Source organism: Syzygium oleosum, unplaced genomic scaffold, assembly GCF_021117445.2.
Source record: "Syzygium oleosum isolate NSW1041296 unplaced genomic scaffold, Sole_v2.1 Sole_v2.13, whole genome shotgun sequence".
NCBI classification, from domain to species: Eukaryota; Viridiplantae; Streptophyta; class Magnoliopsida; order Myrtales; family Myrtaceae; genus Syzygium; species Syzygium oleosum.
Genome location: NW_026607497.1, coordinates 7,271,387 through 7,291,196, shown reverse-complemented (window position 1 = coordinate 7,291,196; position 19,810 = coordinate 7,271,387). Strand labels below are relative to the sequence as shown.

At 40.8% G+C, this 19,810-nt stretch overlaps 2 protein-coding genes across 5 annotated transcripts; one reads left to right on the top strand and one right to left on the bottom strand.

The window, feature by feature from the left end:
- The first annotated feature begins 238 nt into the window (after positions 1 to 238).
- LOC115675808 (uncharacterized) lies at positions 239 to 4,975 on the top strand. Of its 4 annotated transcripts, none has more exons than XM_030598589.2 (6): positions 240 to 596; positions 2,303 to 2,387; positions 2,546 to 2,706; positions 4,187 to 4,214; positions 4,367 to 4,475; positions 4,656 to 4,975. In XM_030598589.2, the coding sequence occupies exons 1-6, from the start codon at positions 360 to 362 to the stop codon at positions 4,735 to 4,737; spliced, it is 702 nt and encodes a 233-aa protein (XP_030454449.2). In that variant the 5' UTR covers positions 240 to 359; the 3' UTR covers positions 4,738 to 4,975. The 4 variants fall into 4 exon arrangements, with proteins under 4 accessions (XP_056173009.1, XP_056173008.1, XP_030454449.2 ...); XM_030598588.2 differs by having other exon boundaries at positions 2,543 to 2,706; XM_056317034.1 differs by lacking the exon at positions 4,367 to 4,475 and having other exon boundaries at positions 239 to 596; positions 2,543 to 2,706.
- A 1,072-nt stretch (positions 4,976 to 6,047) lies between these two features.
- On the bottom strand, positions 6,048 to 16,098 carry LOC115675805 (uncharacterized). Its single transcript, XM_030598584.2, has 22 exons — positions 15,686 to 16,098; positions 14,594 to 15,187; positions 13,638 to 13,882; positions 13,439 to 13,510; positions 13,200 to 13,334; positions 12,962 to 13,080; positions 12,525 to 12,848; positions 12,083 to 12,170; positions 11,904 to 12,009; positions 11,652 to 11,765; positions 10,527 to 10,690; positions 10,280 to 10,400; positions 9,856 to 10,080; positions 9,564 to 9,754; positions 8,838 to 9,005; positions 8,638 to 8,743; positions 8,359 to 8,496; positions 7,962 to 8,123; positions 7,656 to 7,856; positions 6,978 to 7,172; positions 6,822 to 6,893; positions 6,048 to 6,455 (listed from the first exon to the last, which is right to left on the bottom strand). Exons 1-22 carry the CDS (start codon positions 15,731 to 15,733, stop codon positions 6,303 to 6,305), a joined length of 3,741 nt encoding a protein of 1,246 aa, XP_030454444.2. The 5' UTR covers positions 15,734 to 16,098; the 3' UTR covers positions 6,048 to 6,302.
- Between the last annotated feature and the right edge of the window lie 3,712 nt (positions 16,099 to 19,810).

Below are 19,810 nucleotides of genomic sequence, written 5' to 3'. Positions count from 1 at the left end.
ACGATAGATTCAGGTCAATTACCCAAAAAGAAAGTTACGTACACCTCGACGACATTTCGGCCAAGGCCAAAAAGAAACATATAGTACGGCCAGCAGGCGTGGGACAAAGGTAAAATACGACGTGAGGAGGAACCCGATCGCATGCCCAAACATCATCGGCAACGACGACGACGACGACGACGACGACGAGAACAAAATCATTCCTCCCTCGACCTCCGTCCGAATCTCGTCAGGAATTCGAAAGACGCCCCCCCCCCCCCCCGTGTCTCGGATTCTCCGAAATAGCGCGAGTTCCTTCTTCACCTGGGGGTTGGGGTGAATTTGAATTCCGTTCTTTCCTTTTCTTTCCCAATCTCTTCATGGAGGAGGCGATGGACTCGCGCTCGAATCCCGGGTCGAGCGACGCGACGGCGGTCCGCGTGAAGCGGAAGACCCTGCAGGCCGTGCTGGAGCAGTGCCAGAGGGCTCTCGAGCTGCTCGGCAATGGCGAGGGCGGCGTGGATGCCGACGACGACGGCGACGATCCAGACGATGACGGCGCGGAGCCGAGCCGCCGTGACTCGGCATCCACCTGCCGAGATCGAGAAGCTGATGAGGTATAGCGGCGGTGGCGTTTTTCTCGGCATGTTCAGTTGCGTCGCTCAGCTAGGAAATTTGAGCCTTATGTGCTGTTCATTGATCTACTTTGAATTGTGTTGGCATTTTTCAGCTGCTTTAGATAGTTCGCATTAATTCCGGGAAGTTAAACTTCAGTAGGAAGGGAAAATGAAAAAGGGAAAGAGGAAAGGAAGAAACTTTCGAATTCGAGAAGTAGTAGGCAACTTGATAAATGCGCGTGCGGGGGATTCGCCCCTCTTTGCTGGAATTGATTTGTATCTCGGTGGCGTTATGGGGAGAATTAGATTCAGTTAAAGTTTCTATTTTTGTTCGTTACTTAAGAGTTTGGGCTGTGAATAGCAAATAAAACTACAATTCTTTCTATTTACATCGAGTAAACTATTGGCATTTGCTTCTTTTTGACGGGGCAGTAATGTGTAATGTCAAGAATTGTCATTATCGAAATAACATTTTTGGAATCACTTAATGTTTGAGTGCTTTCATTTTGGGTGGCAGATATTAATGCAGTATCTGGATGGATGTCAGTTGTATCTGCCGCTATGAGTCATTCACATGTTGGTACTTTTGTGCGCTCTACGTACACAGATTTCGATCATCGTGTTAGAAATTCAGAAAGATCCTGACCTTTAGATCTCATAGACAGCTGTTCATTTTCTTGTATTGGTTATGCGTGATCCCTGTCCGATAGCCAAATCCGGGAAATTAGTCATGTTGACGGAGCTGATTGTGTCGGAGGTGCTGCATGCTAGTGAATAGATGATTTTACATTCTTGACCTGTTTAACTGAGAGCTGCTGTTATACTGCAAAGGTCGTTGCTTCAAAGTAGCATGGCCTCCAAAATAACTGCTTCTCTGATCAAAATGAGATTTTTATCAAAATATGAGGATCATGTGACAAGCCATTTACCTTGGTGGGCTTTAACACGTTATGATTGTTCATCAATGTGTTTATTTTGGTCCTTTTCTTTGTCCTTGGTACTCTGACTTATAGTATTAAGTCTAGGGATTTTACGCCTTTTTATTTTCAGGTCAAATATACGAAGAATGTTTGACTTCTAAAGTAGGCCTGAGGTTGGCTGTGGATTGTTTTCCAGCTTCATCAATGTTTCGGGCTTACGTAGGTCAGAATTGTGATTCCATTGGCTTTTTTGCTGGTTGATTGGAGAACTTGTTCTTGGAAGTGAAATTTTAGTAGTCAGAATTGTGATCATGCATTTCTGGGACCAATTTTTCATAGCGGAAAAGAACAAAAAAATTGAAGAGCAGTATTTCCATGACCATGTTAGTGCTGTAGAAGATGGCAATTCAGCTGGTGATGGGCTTCGCTGTCTCATGAGAGGACGATTTTTAATTTCTTCCGATTACAAATGGCTTTGCATAACTATCCATGATGGGTTTTCTATCATCTGTTGCATATGCAATCTCACAAGAGTGACTTGCGCTTCACTCTCTTTTTTGGTCGGATCTTGCTTCCAACAATTTTTTGTTGATTCTTCTATGGTTCTTGGTTGACAAAATGTCCTTCCAATAGAAAATCCAGAAGCACCCTAAAAATAATGGAAGAAAGGTCGTGATAACAGTTAACCATACTGTTCATTAAGCCATCAGTAAATTTCTGCGGGGAACTCACCAGTCACATGTATGTTGTCTACTGACGCATGCTTTTCTTCCTGTTTTAATACAGTTATGCGAGCTTCTGAAATCTAGAGTTGAATGCCCAGAATTCCTTGAAAAGCTTGAGTGCGCTAAGGTGTCAGTTCCTCAAAATGGTATGCTTCCAAACGGTGTCTTGTTTAAGTTGTGGAATGCAATTCAGAGCTGTTGCCCTATGGACCCTGGGGACTTTTCAATTGTTAAGACTGCATAACTGTTCTAATTATCAGTCTGCTCAAGATCAATTGATAGTTATTTTCTCATATGGCAGCAGAGGAAGGTAGCTCTTGGGATATGGTCGATGAAAATGACCTTTGGGAAACTGAAAATGCAGATTTGGATAAAGAGGATTATGTTCTAGTGAGGCAAGAAGATATTGTAGAGGGTATTGCTTGCTTCATGGCTGCATATCTGTCTTCTCTCAAGCAGACAAAGGTATGCAAGTTTGTTCCCCGAAGCCAGTTAATTCAAATATTTTGCTTATCTATTTGCATATTGCATAATGAGCTCATCCATTAAGAGCTTCGATGTATTAGCATAATGAGCTTATTGCATATTGCATAATGAGCTCATCCATTAAGAGCTTCGATGTATTAGCATAATGAGCTTCGATGTATTAGCATATTGCATAATGAGCTTCCATCAAGGGCTTCGATGACAGACACTTGTTAAAAGACATGAAATGCGCTACTTGATTAACCAGGGTCAAAGATTTCGCGAACTATGAACAATCAGCCGATATATCATATTTATTAGTATGTCGATTGCGCTGGATTTTGCATTATATATTCTTTTGTTTTGATGTTATTAGAATGATTTATTCAATGATAACTAGTCTGGTATGGTTGGACAATCAACTATTGACACTAGTAGAGAAAAGTTACATCGGAGTGGAATAAGTGGTAGTACATCCTGGAGATTGGTGGTCACTTTAGTGCACCAGGAGCATATGGCCCAATGTATCTGATCCGGTGGATCATGTGGGTCCCATATGGGATCCACCTGACCCAAAAGATTACATATACTAGCCTACTGCTCAGGATGCAGGCAATAATGTCTCCCGAAACTGTGGCAAATGTTGGTCAATCTGATGTTTTGGTCAATGGAAGTTGATGACTGCACTATTGAGTTCCTAATAGGACTCAGACTTCCAACATTGTTGTGGTTGTAAAGAGCTCATACAACCTGGATCTATCGAGGTCTACACACCTGGGCTCGTCCTGCTTTGACATGAGAACAATTCATAATGCATCATAACACCTATAAGTGCCAAGGTTATAGGAGCTTCGTATTGTCCCAATTCCTGAATGATACAACTTATGCTGCTCTTAGGTTGGCACAGAACATATCCCACTAGAACTTTGTTCTGCATCAGTGTACGATGGATGCTGATTGTAGCAGTGTCTTATAGCATGTATCTTGAATGATAGAGATCAGAGGAACCTGCTCTGTTTTACATGATTGAAAAATTGTGTCACCTGCTTGAGAAGCATCAACTAATGCCTCTGATCTTCAGCGAGGCACGCTTATTCCTTCCCCATGGCATAATGAACATGCATTTCAGCAACTCAAGCTTTTCCAACCTCAGAGCGCTTTGAATCTTAAAGAAGGCAAATATTTTCTTTAGTTGATCTTGTTGATGGGGGTTTCTTATATGTATTCGTCCTACAGATTGGTTACATATTTTCATGAGCTTCATATATTGTAAAGGCATATTGGAGCTGAGGTCATATTTCAAGTTTATGTGCATTTTGCTTGAAAAGTCATGCATTAAAAAGCATGACGAATTAAATAAATGATCAATTCATGCCATAGGCATACTCGCTTGATACTATTTTTTTCAAGATAAGCATGAATTGGAATATACCTCATGTGAACATATGACTTTGCTAACAGAGCCGCTGTGCGATTTCAGGAATTAACTCCTAATCAACTCCAAGCAGGTCAGACATTAAAGCCTCTCAGTAGTTTTACTGTATTTTCCTACTAGTCACAAAAAGTACTTGATAGGCTGTCAGTGCATGGAAAGGGGATAACATTTTATACATCAATGGTTGATAAGAAGAATCCTGACACACTTTCAATTTCCTCTTAGCTCTTAGCAAGACATTTTCTGTGAAAAAGAAGAAAGGTAAGCTCCGGAAGGCATGGGACGGGAGCAAAGTCATCTATAACGTAGCATCCTGGGGGGCAACAGCCATTGGGTGTGTCTTATAGTTAATCTCCTCTCAAATATTGGTTTATTATTTCCTACACTGTTCTTTTGACAATTCTCAACCTCCATACTCTTTGATATATATCCAGCGCTTGACCTCTGCAATTAACTCTCTCTCTCTCGATCTCTCGATCTCGATGTAATTGTGGTCAATGTCTGTTCTTTTCAGGATCTATCAGAACCCAGTACTTCTGAGGGCTGCCTCAAATGCCTTTTGGACATCTTGTCATGTTATATCAAAGCTTCTCTGATCTGCATGATCTGCCTGAAGAGGAGCTTAATTAGTTCATTCCATGCTTGTCCTGCCAATGCAGTCTGATGTTGTCCATGTTGTTTGACATTAGTGCGTTTATTAGGCGTTCCAGTTTGATTAATTACCCTCTGATGTTACTTAATCATGTAAATGGGTATCTGTTCTACATTTGAAGTTCGGATACGAATGCGATGTAAAAATCTCTCATACTGAATGCAAAAACAGTTACACCTCTCGGTACTTTGCAATGTTAAGAGCACATGCACTCAGCATGCATCAGGACTTGCGACTCATATACATGCAGTGCCTATTTCAGTTGCAAAGTCCATCTTCACTAAAACTCAGTAAAAACGTCAATATACAAATGTCGTCTTGCATGATTTTGTTGGCTGCATCACTCTCCCCCTATTGGAAGCGACTTGCCCTCCAGTTTTGAAACGTGAAACAATTGAATTCGTTAGTTTCATCCGCATCACGAGTTCTTTCCTCATGCCAAAAGAAGTTTCATTAGGACATGTATCGAAAAAACTCCTGATTAAACTCTTTGCGAAAATATAACGATGATGTCACAATATCCATATTTTCTATTATGCTGGCGTGATCTTCACATCCACATTGAACTGAATCTTGCTTGTTTTGCCCAACATGGACCTGCAATGGACATTGATAAGCAACAATGTATCCACACCAGAAGCATACTACTTCCAAGCCATCATCCTTGCTTGATTCGTCTATATACTCTGTCATCACGTGATTCAAGTTCTTCCATCTTGAATTCGTATTCTCTTAAACTCTTGAAAATCTTGGACACCTTCAGCATTTCATATTGAGGAGGGACTTGATTGATTGTTTTCGTTGATCGCACTCCACAGCAATAAACAATTCTTTACTTACCCAGCGAGTTGTAGATCTCATCCACTCTATTCGTTGCATCCTCATGATCTTCACACAAAGCGTCCAAATCGGATATCAACTTGCCAACCTACAGATTCAACTATACATCCTCAATTGGGTCATATATTATATTACCAGATTTTATAACAGTAACTTGGTAAACCAATTCTTAAGTTCTTCTATCTCTACTCTCGAAATGCTCTGTTTTATCAAGGCAACATTCTATTTTCAAGTCCAGAAATAACCCTGGTCTAATCTCCCAAGTTAATTGGGGCAGTAGAGGAGTCATCATGGTGATTAAAATGCTAACAATTTGTAAAAAGTTAGAATAAAACGAAGGAAGAAAAAACTATTGCATTGACATATGCACATGACAGGAAAACTATATATATGAGCATTAGCTTTCTGTCACTCTACTGACAAATACTATGCTTGGAGCAGCAGAGTTGCTTGCTCCCTCTACAAAATTGCCACAAGAGTCGATACAAAAATTGTAATACTATCGATGCCACGCGCATTCCGGCAGACAGAAAGAAGCACGAGAACACTACAGGAAAAGTGTTCTCGGCTCCCGCATCTGCCCTATCACTTATCGTGCAATGGCTTTATATCTCAGGCTCCTAAACTCCAGCTTTACTTGATCTTCAACTCGAGTCTATATACACAAGCCTAATAGTAAAATGCACTGTCCTTGTGATCGGGAGCATCCTTGCACAGTATCGACCGCACTTCCATGATCGATCTAGGAGGTTCAAGGTCTTTCTCTTGCAGAGTGTTCCCAAGAAGCTGTTGCATTTGTGATGCAAAAGTATCATCCAAGATCTGCGCAGGTAATGCAAAAGTTACCACCATTTGGAAGGAAAGGGGGAAAATAGAAAAGCAAGCAGATGAAATTTCCTAACTCGATGTCGAGCTAAGCACATGCTTTTAAAGTATTCCTTTTCCATGAAATTGGGGTTACTTTCATCCTAAACACACTTATATCTACTTCCACTAATTGAAATTAATTAAAAATAAAAAAAGCACCAAGTTGACTCTTGTTAAACAGTGCCTGTGCCCTATTAACAAAATAACAATTAGTGTAGATAAAGGGGCCCCTATCCTAAATAGTTGCCAGCGATGCTCTATGCATGCTCCTCTACTCTATTAAACACTGCCAGATCAAAAATCTTAGATTTTTCTACTTACAGATACAGCAATTCGTGAACCTTTATACCACGACCTGTTCTCCTTCCTGTTCTCCAGGAAACTCAGAACATCCTGCATCATCGATGAAACAAATCTTATTATTTCAGTCATCAGGAAACTGCAACAATCTGCATCAATATTTTGAGTGTGATCTACCTGTCCCATCCGGTCCCAGTAACCTCGGCAAAGAGCGACAAAGACGTGAGTTTCGAAGACTGTGTGAAGATGATTCATTGTTTCCGTCAGCTGCTCTCTCAGGGGTTGCATTCTACCCCGTACATCCGATTCCACCACAGTCCCTTTGGAATCTTGCAGAACCTTTTTCAGTTTTGTAGAGGCCTGTGACTTTGACTAGAAGACAAAGAACAATCTGGAAGTCAGAGACGTGAGGAGATTGGAACAATGAGTGATGCAAGTTTACAGGATCAGCACTACTAAATAAGTTAAAGATGAAAGCGCAACTCGCTAAAAGTTGCATGATAAAAACAAAGCTGCATAGATCATATAATCCAACAATGAGGCAAGAAGAAACAAAAGCCAATGGAAGCATGACTCCATAAAGAAAATCACGCTTGCAAGTCTTTCACAAGGAATAGAGGCCTCCCACCATAGGGAACCATCAGCTATTAGATACAACTTCAAGTGTAACAGACATTCTTTCTCTGGTACTTTCCACACTACGAGCTTCAAAACTACTTTTTGCCAACTTTTGAAAACACATGCTCATTTCCATATTGTGTGGACCCAAAATCAGGTTATACTCCAATATTCGACATTTCCATATAAAAATAATAACTTTCACAGAAATTAACAACGGCGTGAGTGGATACTAACATTCTCGGCAAGTTTCTCCACAACAGCCTGCATATAGTTTCTGAATTTGGCTCTCAGCATGACTGCCACCTCGCTGAGACGCTCTCCAGGAGCAGTGTTTCCACTGATGGGCATGCAGGAACCCCATGACTTGAACTGGAGTTCTATCTTAGGGCGCAAGATGTCTATCATTCTCTTTAAGGAATTTAGAAGTACCCCAAGCTGCGCGCGAGCATCATTAGGACACCAAATTATATAAGACAAACACCAGAGGAACTTAAAAATATCGATTAATGGACTGTGAGACTTCATGAAATCAAGACTCACCTCATCAGGCACAGTATAGGAGCATACTGATCGCTTTGCAAGTTTCTGGACATACTTAAGGCCAAATTTCTTAGGTGTTAGATTATCCTTCAAAGGTGAGAGGACATCTGCATATTGTTTGTCCAGAGATTCCACCACTGCCTTCTCGATATCAGCAATAGCCTATTTAACAGAAGAATTACAGCTTTATTACACATAGCTTTCCATCTTTATATGCTCCGAAAGGACAAGTTTACCTACATTCTTGTAAACCTTTTCAAGTAGAAAATAAACGCAGGCACTGGCACATGCCAAGATACATTAAAGAAAAGGACAAGAAATTATTTGATGAAGTATAAGCAATATCAGTAATTTCATTTAAATGGATAAAGAGTGAAGGATAATCATGATGACATACATTCTCGAGCACAAATATGTATTCTGGCCACCTGCAAATGATCACTTCATAGTCATTCAACATCGCTCTCAGCCGATCATACATTTCATCCACGAAGGGAGTCGTAGAATGTTGAGTCCTAACACCTGACCATTTCACCTGCAAAGTGATGGAAGTGTTCACCAGATTAAGATTCTTGAAACAGAAGCAACCAATCTAACAGGCCTTCTATTCCATTGCAAAAGTGAGAACCGAATAAGATTATGAGATTGAAAGCACAACGACCTTGCAAAGTCATACCTTGTCCAATTTACATGACTCAAGTAATAACATGCGCTTATCTTGAATCCACACCAAAATATACAGATGGAACAATTCTTTAGCATCGACGCCACCTTTCACAGGACTGTGGAAATTTTAAAAAGAAAATAAAAAGCGTTAGTATCATCCAAGGCACAGTGTCACATAGAGCAGCAGTGTATTTCATTACAGTTCCATACCTGATTTTCCAGCTAGCAAGATCCCTCTGAAAATCAGATGTAGCAATGACAAGCTCTGCCACAGGAGGGGAAGGACCCGAGGGTGGGCAAGCAGTAAGAAATGCACGCAATCTATTGCATAACTCACTGCTGTATATTGAAGAAGATAAATTTGGCAGGTCAATGAAACTGCAACAAACAATTATCATCAGAATAATTGCAGAACTCAGTAATTGTTCTACCAAGTAAGCAACAGAAATGTGCAGACGGTCCACACAAGATGCCCCCAAGAAAATAGCAATTTGCAAGACCTCACGCAGATGAGTTCCATGTCTAATCTTCTTCCACGAAGTGGCAACCTTGATGTTCTTCTCATGCATGTGCAACTAGCACGAGAACAATCCTATGGTGGTCAACAAAATATGACTAGAATTGGCAGCAATCTTGCAAGTACTAGTAGTGTGACAACAATGGCATGCTGTGGTTACTAGAAATCACCAGCTAGTTTTCACAGCAGATAAGCAGTATTACTGTTGTTACTTTAGCGAGCAACACCAACATTAACAATGAAAAAGCTTAATAGTGGTCATATAACTATTTTTAGTGCTTAGGCATTCTGAACCTAATTGTAAGAAACTGACGTGCATTATCAAGCTCAACTGCAATGCTGAATGCTGATGCTAATGCAAATGCAACTGATTTTCCAGAACAAGTCCTTTGTGTCTTTCTATGAGCATGAGAGCATACCTAGGCAGTATATGCTGATTATGGATCTCAATATCTGTAGAAATTTCGTTCTTTATATTCATGCAAAGTGCGGTCATCTTCTGGTAGGCAGTGGACATAGATACTGGATCCATCAGCATAATCTCAGTATTGCTTGTAACATATTCATCAGTCTCAGTCAAGTGTCTTCTTGATCTCTTTCTGGCGGCAGTCTGCAAGCGCAATGCTTTAAATAAGGTTAAAAGGAGATAACAGTAAATAAATCACACAAATAAAGGAAATTGGCATTTGGGAGCATGTCAATATCTTGGACCTGGAAATACTGACACAGACTAGTCTGTGCCTCGGGAGACAGTATATCATGAAGCAACGTGTATAATTTGATAGCGGGTTCCAAGGCAGGTGCAGCAACCCCAGTTGCAGGCCTGAAAACGTCCATAATCCCCGAGAGTGTTGACTCATCCAGTGACTTGTAGTTCTCAAAAACAAGAGCAAGAATCTGTTCAATCTGATCTTTGCCTTCTCCCAATATGCGGTTCTGTTGAAGCAAATGAAGATAGTACATAAATTTCACGATGAATGCACTCAAGCATAAAGCCCAGAACTAAAAGGACTCAAGAAGAAAGGAAGCCATCAATGAAAATAATAAAGTTGTACAAAAGGCAACAAAGGCAGTCCCACCATCTAACACAATCAAATTCTTATGACAAAAAAAGAATTCGAAAGCTGAAATTTACCTCCTGATGGCTTAATGTGCCTCTACTTTGGCCTTTCATAAGTACAGGGATCAATAAGTCATGAACCAGTTTAAGGCAGTCGGCAGTAGGAGTGGCCACATCCATTATGTATGAAAGGTATCTGCCAAGAATGTGAAAATCTCAACCATAACAGAAAATTGCCAGAAAATTGAGAAGGATATTTATTGATCGATGACATCATTAACAACTCCAACAGAAAGTGTGGCAAAAGCAACCATCTCCCTACCTTAGCTTGGAGTAGACATCAGAAACTCCATAATATGAAGCAAACTCTGTTAAAAGCCATTTCCAAGGACCATCCAACAACAGGTTTCTTTGTTGAAACTGTTGCACCTTCATAGCAACTTCTAGAACCAGGTCATATGCAACAGTTTCTGCAACGGTCCCATACTAGAATCCAAAGAAAGGTGAAGTCAACAACAGCCAAGAGAAGACATTAAAATTCAAAATCATCCACAAGTGTTTGAGAAAGAACTCAGATATTTGACAGATCATTAAACAGATAAGCATATTCCTCAATCAAACAAGAATCACTGCACTAAACCATGGTAAGACTCAGAGCTGCTTAGTTTGCAGGGTAAACCATAGTAACTCTCTGCTGCTTGGTTTGCAGAGTAAACCATGGTAAGTCTTTGAGCTGCTTAATTTGCAGAGTTCCCACCCCACGGTTCAACTGTGACCCAGGGCCTTAACAGGCTCTTAGGGAAGTCAGAAAATAGGTGATTGCAATCGACAAAACCTCTATACAGTTGTTACTAGCCATACATAGCTCCACACGATAAGGAAGCCAGAAGTCTAAAAAGCTTAATCTAAAAGCACTTTCGGATTCTGCTTCAGTGTTCTTCCTGAGTTAATTCAAGAATTTTTGAATCCTAAAATACTTCCTACAATAGATATCTGTCTTCTATCCCAGTAACTTCCTTTGGTTTAGAAGGAAACCTCATTTAGTCTGCTTGAAATGTTCAAAAGGATGCATGATGACACGTATTTCTGGAAAAGAAGGGAAATTCTGAAAGATCAAATTCACGACTTCAAGTTAGAAAATTGCAAAACTTTGACTCTCCTCTCCAACATGGCCTTTAATAGAAAACAGGATAATAAAAACAGCAGCCCTGAGCAGCAGTTTGAAGATACTCTCTATCATCAGCTTCTTAATCTCACATGCTCTACTTTAATGCCCACAGAAGTCAGAGCCAACTTGGACACACATAATTCACCGTTTATGTGTTTCTATAGTAGTAGGCATCTACATGAGATCTCAGATATGTCATGTAGAAACTAGAAAGTAACAACAGTCTAACAATACTCAACAAAAGACAAGTATCAATCTAATGCTACTAAAGAAACTCACCTTGAGATGACCATTGTCTTCAGAACTAGTTGAGTAATTTATATAAAGCTGCAGTTTCCCAACAAGCTCATGATCTGGCTCACGATAAATAGACCACCAGCGCAACTTGTCAGCCTGAATCCAATTTCAAGACAAGCTTATGTTATCTTCCTCATTGAAACATCTATCAGGAGCCGAGAGTAACCACCCCAGCAAAGTAGTGCCCAAGTTAAACTTGTACAGGTATATTCAAAAGTCATAACAAGAAGTTACCGGGTCGTCGGCAATAGTTGCCACCTGTGCCAGGACACGACCATAATATTTTCCCTTTGAATCCTGAACTTCAACAATTAGATCATCTCCTGCACCATCAGGAAAGCTGTAGAGTTGTCAATAGAATTTATCTTGAACAATAAAATTCCAAAGAGTTGAAAATAACATAGATGACTTACAAGACATGAGTTTCACCAGATCCAGGTTGCAAGCGTATGGCATCTTCTTCACTTGTACTTTTCAGTCTCAACAGACAAGAGTATGTTTCTGACGATAAAATAGCAATAGATTTTGTAAGAAAATGAAACTGAAATATATCATGCTGTTGTGAGGAACAATATGTTGATTACTCAAACTACACCCATATTTCCATGTTCCATATGGCTATATTTGCTCACAAATTCCAAAGAACCCAGCAAAAGAACTTCTTGCCATATAGATTCTGATGTTCTAAGATGCGTAGTAGATGGACTTGGTAATCAACTGTCTGTCATCCCCATTTTCTATCTCAAAGTCCGTATAGGTGCTCGCTAACTAAACATATCAGCAATTGCAAATATATAGCAAAACACAGGGCTTTCACTTCCCACCACTAAGAAGGCATTGTGAATCTCCATTTACCTTGCACAACCTCATATGATGTTGAGCTGTTACGCAGACTTGTTACCCCAGTTTTCAGAAGTCCCGAAACTTGCTTCAAGTAACGAGTACTGGCATGTACGTACGCCAAGCTCTGGCGTGAGAAGGAACCCTTTGCTGCAATTCTGGGCGTTGTGCGGACATTTCCAAGAGCTTGCCATTTGGAGGACAGAGTTGACTGAATGTTGGAGAAGTTATGTCGTAGAACTTCCATTTTTAGCGATGGCATCCTCAATGATGAAGGTGTCTTCAGAGCTAGTATATTGCATCCCGTAGGAGGATCCAGGGCCATTTTAACTTTCCTTACTGCAAAAAGCAAGGACATCTTAGGAACTCGGAGTCTATATGAACAAAATTATATACAGCCTAAGAATCAAGACAAAAACATTATAGTGACAAAAGAAAGGATGATAGAATACCTTGAACCTTCATCTTGCCAATAATTTTCTTGGGTTTCGGTGCAGCTCCCTCACTAGCGAGCTCAGCTGATCGCTTAGACAGGAGTTCCTCCTCTGACTGCAGCAGAACTTTCTGCAAGCTGTAGAACGCAAGGTTTCAGGCGGCCGACCATAAACTTGAAAAAAGACGAGGTAAAGCAATTCTGACACAAAAAGAATTCTTGTCAAAAACCATGGAGAAAAAGAAAGGCTTACTCACCTAAATGCATCCCTCAGCAGAAGGCACTCATTTTCCAGAAACATAGGAGCCTCCATGCAGCCCCTTGCCCAAGCATTGAGGCAGAGGCGTACACATGCATCATATGCTATCACAGCATGCCAAGGACCCAAAGCACTGCATATCGTTTAAAGAAAAGGAAACAGAATAAAAGACAGATTACAGGTCAAAAGAACTGATTATCTTCAACAGAAGCCACAACTACAATCATCAAATGTTACATTGCATGAAATGCTGGAAGACGAGGAGGGTGTGAACTGGAGGGCAAAACATTGTCTGCGCTAGGAGTAGCCCTGTGAATTGGGATCAAGCCATGATGTGAGTGTCAATTCCAGAAAAAATTAGTAAAAAGCTCTTCTAGTGCTTTGTGCATCGACTTATGGTTTCCATGGAGAGAACAATTGCAGAGCTTCAACACACCTGACAAATTGCTCTGCACTCTTACTCGCACTTTCATTCCCATTATTCGCAGATGTTGATTTAACTATTTCTGGGGCATCAGTAGCTTTGAGACCTGCAGAGTCTTGAATTCCTACTCTACTTTGAGCTCGAGAGGCTGGTGTTTGTTCTACTGGTTTTCTGATTTCACGGGCAGAACTGCCAAAAGGAGGCGCACTGGGAATATCATCATCCGAGTATTTACCATTCTGCATTTTTCTGGCACCCTGCAAGGAAGGTTACTTCAGCAAAAAATCAACTTTACAAAATTTCCAAACTCAAAAAACCGGTTACTACTTCCATCCAACTGAGAAGTTTCTTAAAATGATAATAATACCAATAACAGGCACCAATTGCCTACAAAAAGGAAAATCCCGCTCACAACTCCAACCGTGCACGTACAATAGTCAAATTTAAATGCCGGTACTAAGAGTAACAGATAAGTGACATATAATGGCCCTAATCACGATAGAGCGGTGAAATGGGGATTATGCTATTTTATCCATTTCATAAATAATTCTCATCCCATTCAGTCAGTATAGCATGCCACCTCGTTTGTATTTATCCACTGCAAATATTAATACTCATCGTTCAATACTCGGCAGCAGAAGTATTTGCTTAGAAAAACACATACAACTTTCTTGATCAATAGTGTACCCATTTGCTGATTGGGCACAACGCTCTCTAATTCATGCATCAGTAAGTGATATAGTGTACAATCTATGCTAAACGACTAGAAACTGTTCTGCCTGCCATTGTTAGTATAGACATTTAAACACATATACCTGAATCCCCACATGCAAAAGGGTAGATTTGCTCCATCAATAAGCACGTATGCAGTGTCATATTGGACAGGAAAATTTACCAAAATGCAGAACTTCAGATAAGACTAACTCAATTAACAGCAGCATTTTTTTTATTTTTTGGAAAAGACAAACCTTCACAGCAGTAGATGTATTCACTCGCGAAGGCGCACTCGAGGTATATCCTTCAGAAACATATGCTCTACTCTGTGGAATAGCCCCATTTATGCTACCAACTTGCGTGGTAGAAAATTCTGAGCTAGCAGCTGAATCAGAGGACTCATCTTCTGTGTAACCACTCTGTTGAACTGGGTACCTCCCGTTCCCTTTTTCTCTAATCTGACCCTGTCCACCCACCATTGTTTCCACCGAAGAACTGACATCCGAGTACATATAATCGCTGGTATATCGTGGCCGGCCTTGCAAAGGGTTCCTCAAGCCATGAACCTTTCCATTGCTAACTATGTCATCTCGAGGAGACGAATCTAGGGAGTAACGCCTGCCATAAACTTCTTCTTCTGAATCAGTACTCATGTCATTCTCTGACGCCGAGCCACTATCCTCAGCATTGCGACGTATGGTACTTGTCACTGAGATTGCACTTGCAGGGAGATGGCCACTACGGAACTTTGACGTCGGGGGTAGTCCAAAACCACGGCCACCTTTTCGTGTGCCGATGACAGGATCCATCCTCGTCCTCAGAGTTGAATGCGGGAGCGCACCATCATTCTGAAAAGGAATAAAAACAATACCCACATCTCAATTTTATTGCAAAAAGTTGATCAACTGAAAGCTCTGAAAAAATCACAGTCGCCGACTTAGATGACAGGAAACGACAGAATCTGAGAAAACTGCACCAACCGAATAAGAAATTTTCACAGCTGCAATTGCGTCGATGTGAATAAATCACGAGAATCCAGATAAGGAATTGCAAATCTTTATCGAATATTTCTTTCCAAACAAAAACGTACCAGCACTTATACATAGAGAAACACAGAAAAAAATCCAAAAAGCTGAGAATGTAGCTTCTCTGGAGGGAGGGAAGACATCAAACAGAGAGAAATCGGCAATCTCGCCAGTCCCTACGACAGAATCAAACATCAAACAACATAACATGCGAAGTGCCCCGAGATCACTATCAACAACAAAAAAAGAAACCCACAAACAAAGACCCAAAATTTAACCTCGCTGAAAAAAAAAAGGGCAACGTGATCCAGGGAAGCTGACCTCTCTTACCCATCTGAGGGCATTGGTGTCCAGGCCGTCGGTGAACATCTCTGCCACCCAACAAGCGAAATCCCTCCTCACCCAACCCCACAATCTAATCCCCGCACACCACACTCCCGAACCTCAACTCTCCTCCCAGAAAGCACCCAACAACAACCAAAGAAGAAGCCAAAAGAAAAGGGCCACAAAAACCAAAAGGGTTGCGCAATCGCGAACCGAAAATCCTCAGATCCTCCTCGGCTTCCGAGTGGGAACGCGAACCGCCGGGAGGGCGTCTTCTCGCGCTGCGCTCGAGGAACTTCGGAAGTACAACGCGAACGCAAAAGCACTCGGGGAGACAATGTGCTTGCTTTGCTTCGGCTTGCTTTTGCACCGGCAGAAGATTTTCCGAGTTCAGCTTCTGTGATGCACCACGACTGCTCAAAAGGAAGCAGAATATGTGGGACACTTCTGTCGCTCCCCCAACCCCCGAAAAATCGAAAAAAAAATGGCAATTTTTTTCTTTTTCGCTTGTTAAATTCTAATGAGAAAGATTCCATTTTTAAAAGAAATTTCTTTCCCTGTTGAGCGAGCGAGACCAATAAAGATTAATACCGTAAAATTTTTTTTTTTTTTTTTTGATAACCCGAACCCGATACAAATATGATAAATTTACCAAATTATTTTTAAAAACCTAAAAAAAAAATTTTAAATCGATACAAATATGATAAATTTTACTCCGAATTATTTTTTTATCATAAAAAACCCCAAACTGGTACACACGTGATAATTTTATCCTGAATTAATTTTTTGACCACCAAAAACCTCAAATTGGTACACCCGTGATAAATTTATCCCGAACTAATTTTTTGATCACAAAAAACCCTAAACTAGTACGTTTGTGATAAATTTACCCTCCGTTAAATTGAATTAATATCACGAAAAATCACAAATTGGTAAACTTGTGATAAACAGAGGGGTGAAACCCTAAACTGGTATACCGGTCAACTACCACGTATCATCAAACATAGCAATTCCACAATAAAATTTAACGGAAACTAACGAAGAGTGAATTTGTCACAGATGTACCGGTTTGGAGTTTTTTGCAATCAAAAAATTAGTTCGGGGTAAAATTGTCACAGGTGTACCAGTTTGGAGTTTTTGGTGGTCAAAAAATTAGTTTGGGATAAAATTATCATAGGTGTATCAGTTTGGGGTTTTTTATGATCAAAAGAATAGTTTGAGTTAAATTTACCGGTTTTGATTTTTTTATGGTATTAACAAGATCAATAATTCGGGAGTCGGAGACGGTTCGTCAGACGGCGTCGTTTATAGCCGCTAGTAGCAACCCCGTTCCGAGGGGAGGGGGGGACGCCGTCAGATACGGAAGAAAATCGAAGGATTAATTTCGGATTATTTAGGGAGGAAATATAACTAAAAAACGAATATTCGCTTTCGATCTGCGCCGGAACGAGAAGGCTGTGGGCTGGGCGACGACGACGTAGCAAAAGCGACGGGAGTAAGGGAGCAACGGGAAGTATGACGTGGCAGTGAGAGGTGTGCGGTTTTTATCTTTTCTTGTTGGCTAAGGTTTTAAGGTTTTTGTTTTTTTAATGGACAGCATGGGGGGAAATCCTCGAGCAGTCGAACGTTGGGGAAGTGGGGGCCACGAGAGGACAGCATGCACGTCCTTATTATTCTATCTCCCCCTTTTGGTCTCTTTTTCTATTATTTTTTTTTTTTAATTTAATTTTGCTCTAATCTTGATCCTCCCTAACCTCCCGCTGATTGCGAACAAAAGTCGCTTAACGTGGTTGACGTGTGGGGTGTGGGAACGGGTCCCGCTCGACCCCCTCTTCATGCTTTCTGTCTTCCTCAGCACCGTTATCCAGAGGGAATGATTTTTCTTTTGGGGAAAATAACGCAAACAGCCATTAAATTTTGGCTCAATGTAAAATTTAGGGATTAAATTATTCAATGTAGTCCATGAACTTTAACCCACTGTTTAATCTGATCCCTGAACCTTCAATTTGTTCAACATGGTCCATGAAATTTTAGTACATGTTCAATATAGTCCATAAACTATATGAAAATACACAAAATAGTCCCTGAACTTGAACTAATGGAAGGACTGTATTAAACAGTTTTATAAAGTTCAGGGACTATATTGAACATGTACTAAAGTTCATGAACCATATTGAACAAATTGAAAGTTCGGGGATCACATTAAACATCAGGATAAAGTTTGGGGATTGCATTGAACAAATTAAAAATTTAGGGACCAAATTGCACATTGAGCAAGAGTTCATGGACTGTTTGTGTCATTTTCCCATAATAATTTATATATTAAATATTTTTGTGGACGGTAAAAATATTTTTTTGTTCATTGATATCTGTAAGAGACGTAAGCGATTAATTTTAAGGAAAAAGTTTTGTTCACATGAGATTACATATTCAATTAAATAAAAATTGCACATGAGATTCAAAATAAAGCAAATCCTAAATAGTAAATATACGACGACAAAACTTGTAAGTATGCTCTCATCCCGCAAGAAACATATATGTGTCGGCATCAAACCAGAACAAATGGCGATCGATCATCGAATCTCGCATCATCATCGGTTATGAGCACACGCCGTAATATTTTTCTCCAATAGCTACGACTTGCCCAATGGGCCATACGTGCTTAGATTCAGCGTCCTCAATATTCTCGCCGTACGGAGACACAAAAAACAAGTTAAAATGGGCTTTCAGGTCAAGATCAAAATCGGGAGAGGTTAGACAAGCACAAAAAGCATATTTTTGTAAATACTCAATGGAAATGAGCATGTTGCCCAGTATATCTCTTATACCCGACATGAAGTCCCTGATTCTCGTACATGTTTTTGTAAGCAAGCGCCTTTTCACTAGTCCTCATTATGACATTGAATCGTCACATCAATTTCGATTACTAAGGTCGATAGTTGTCATCGTTTGTCACATTTAAATTAAGCACTCCATTTTTCATCCATCCATCGAGAAACTTAATTCGAATTTCGAACAAAGAAATGTGAATAACAATTTCGATACCACCAGAAACCATTACCCACCAACCCAGCAGTGCCATAGGCAAAGAGGAGGGGGGTCTCCATCAACCGAAGTTCAAACCGAGCATCATGTCATTTTCAGATCAACAGTATGAAAGGGGGACCGACCAAAAAGTACCATTTTTTGAATGTTGGTGTGCTCGTCACATGGGGGTTGGCAATGGCATGGCATCAAACCAAAACCCAAATTTTATTAAATTTCTTAGATTAAACTTGCGAAGGAAGGACTACCAAAAAGTCCACAGATTTCCACGTTGACTCCAGCTCAGGGGCAGATCACACGACTCTCGAAGCCCCTCTCTGCATATCATTTCAAAAGCTCGTACGGAAAATGACACTGACGGCTAAAGAATCGCTAGTGGGACAAACAAAAGCAAAGAAGAGGGCCTAGGCTTGGCGCTTTCTTTGTGACGCAGAAAAAGAGCCCGATTTGGGCCCCCCCCCCCCCCCCCGATCAAATGATCTCCTTCCTCCGTCGCGGCCAGCTTGAGCCTTCTGTTGGCATTTGCAATTCAAAAGCCGCCGAGGAGAATCGGCATTTTGCGATTGGAACGTTGAGATTACTGATTCCGACTACATTTTCGGCGCTTCCGTTACCGAATCGGGAAACCCGACGCCGAAACAGGCGGGATCGATGCGTTCCGTATTCAACTCCGATCCTATATGCAGGCATCCGGGTTGGTTAGGGAAATTCCGACATTTTCGTTAAACTAGGGAGTTGCGTTCCGAAAAATGCTACTTCTCGAGGCATCTCTAACTCTCCATCGAGCCAGAGGCCCTTGGAGAGCCTTACAGATACGCAATTACTTCTCCCTAAAGCTGTTAAAAAAAAAAACGAGCTAAACGCCATTTGCATTTTCTCAAGGGATTTTAGAGCCCCGGAGGACTTTGGGAATGCTGAACGGAATGCACGGTTAGTACCTGCATAATTACTCCGAAATAGTATGTAAGTCTACTCAAATCGAGACCCATCCTTTAGTCGCCAGGCATCGGCTCAAGGGTCGCTCTTAGAATTCAGAGTTGAAGAGACGGAATTGAACTTAGATTCTTGGGCTAAAAC

What these genes read in the sequence shown, in the direction of transcription:
- LOC115675808 (XM_030598588.2), top strand. Translation starts at nt 360, where the DNA reads ATGGAGGAGGCGATGGACTCGCGCTCGAATCCCGGGTCGAGCGACGCG. An exon ending in GGTGTCAGTTCCTCAAAATG is followed by an intron (nt 2,388 to 2,542) that starts GTATGCTTCCAA and finishes CTCATATGGCAG; the next exon opens with CAGAGGAAGGTAGCTCTTGG. An exon ending in CTTCTCTCAAGCAGACAAAG is followed by an intron (nt 2,707 to 4,186) that starts GTATGCAAGTTT and finishes GTGCGATTTCAG; the next exon opens with GAATTAACTCCTAATCAACT.
- LOC115675805 (XM_030598584.2), bottom strand. Translation starts at nt 15,733, where the DNA reads ATGTTCACCGACGGCCTGGACACCAATGCCCTCAGATGGGTAAGAGAG. An exon ending in AGTGCAGAGCAATTTGTCAG is followed by an intron (nt 13,511 to 13,637) that starts GTGTGTTGAAGC and finishes CCCAATTCACAG; the next exon opens with GGCTACTCCTAGCGCAGACA. An exon ending in GTCTGTGTCAGTATTTCCAG is followed by an intron (nt 9,755 to 9,855) that starts GTCCAAGATATT and finishes TTGCGCTTGCAG; the next exon opens with ACTGCCGCCAGAAAGAGATC.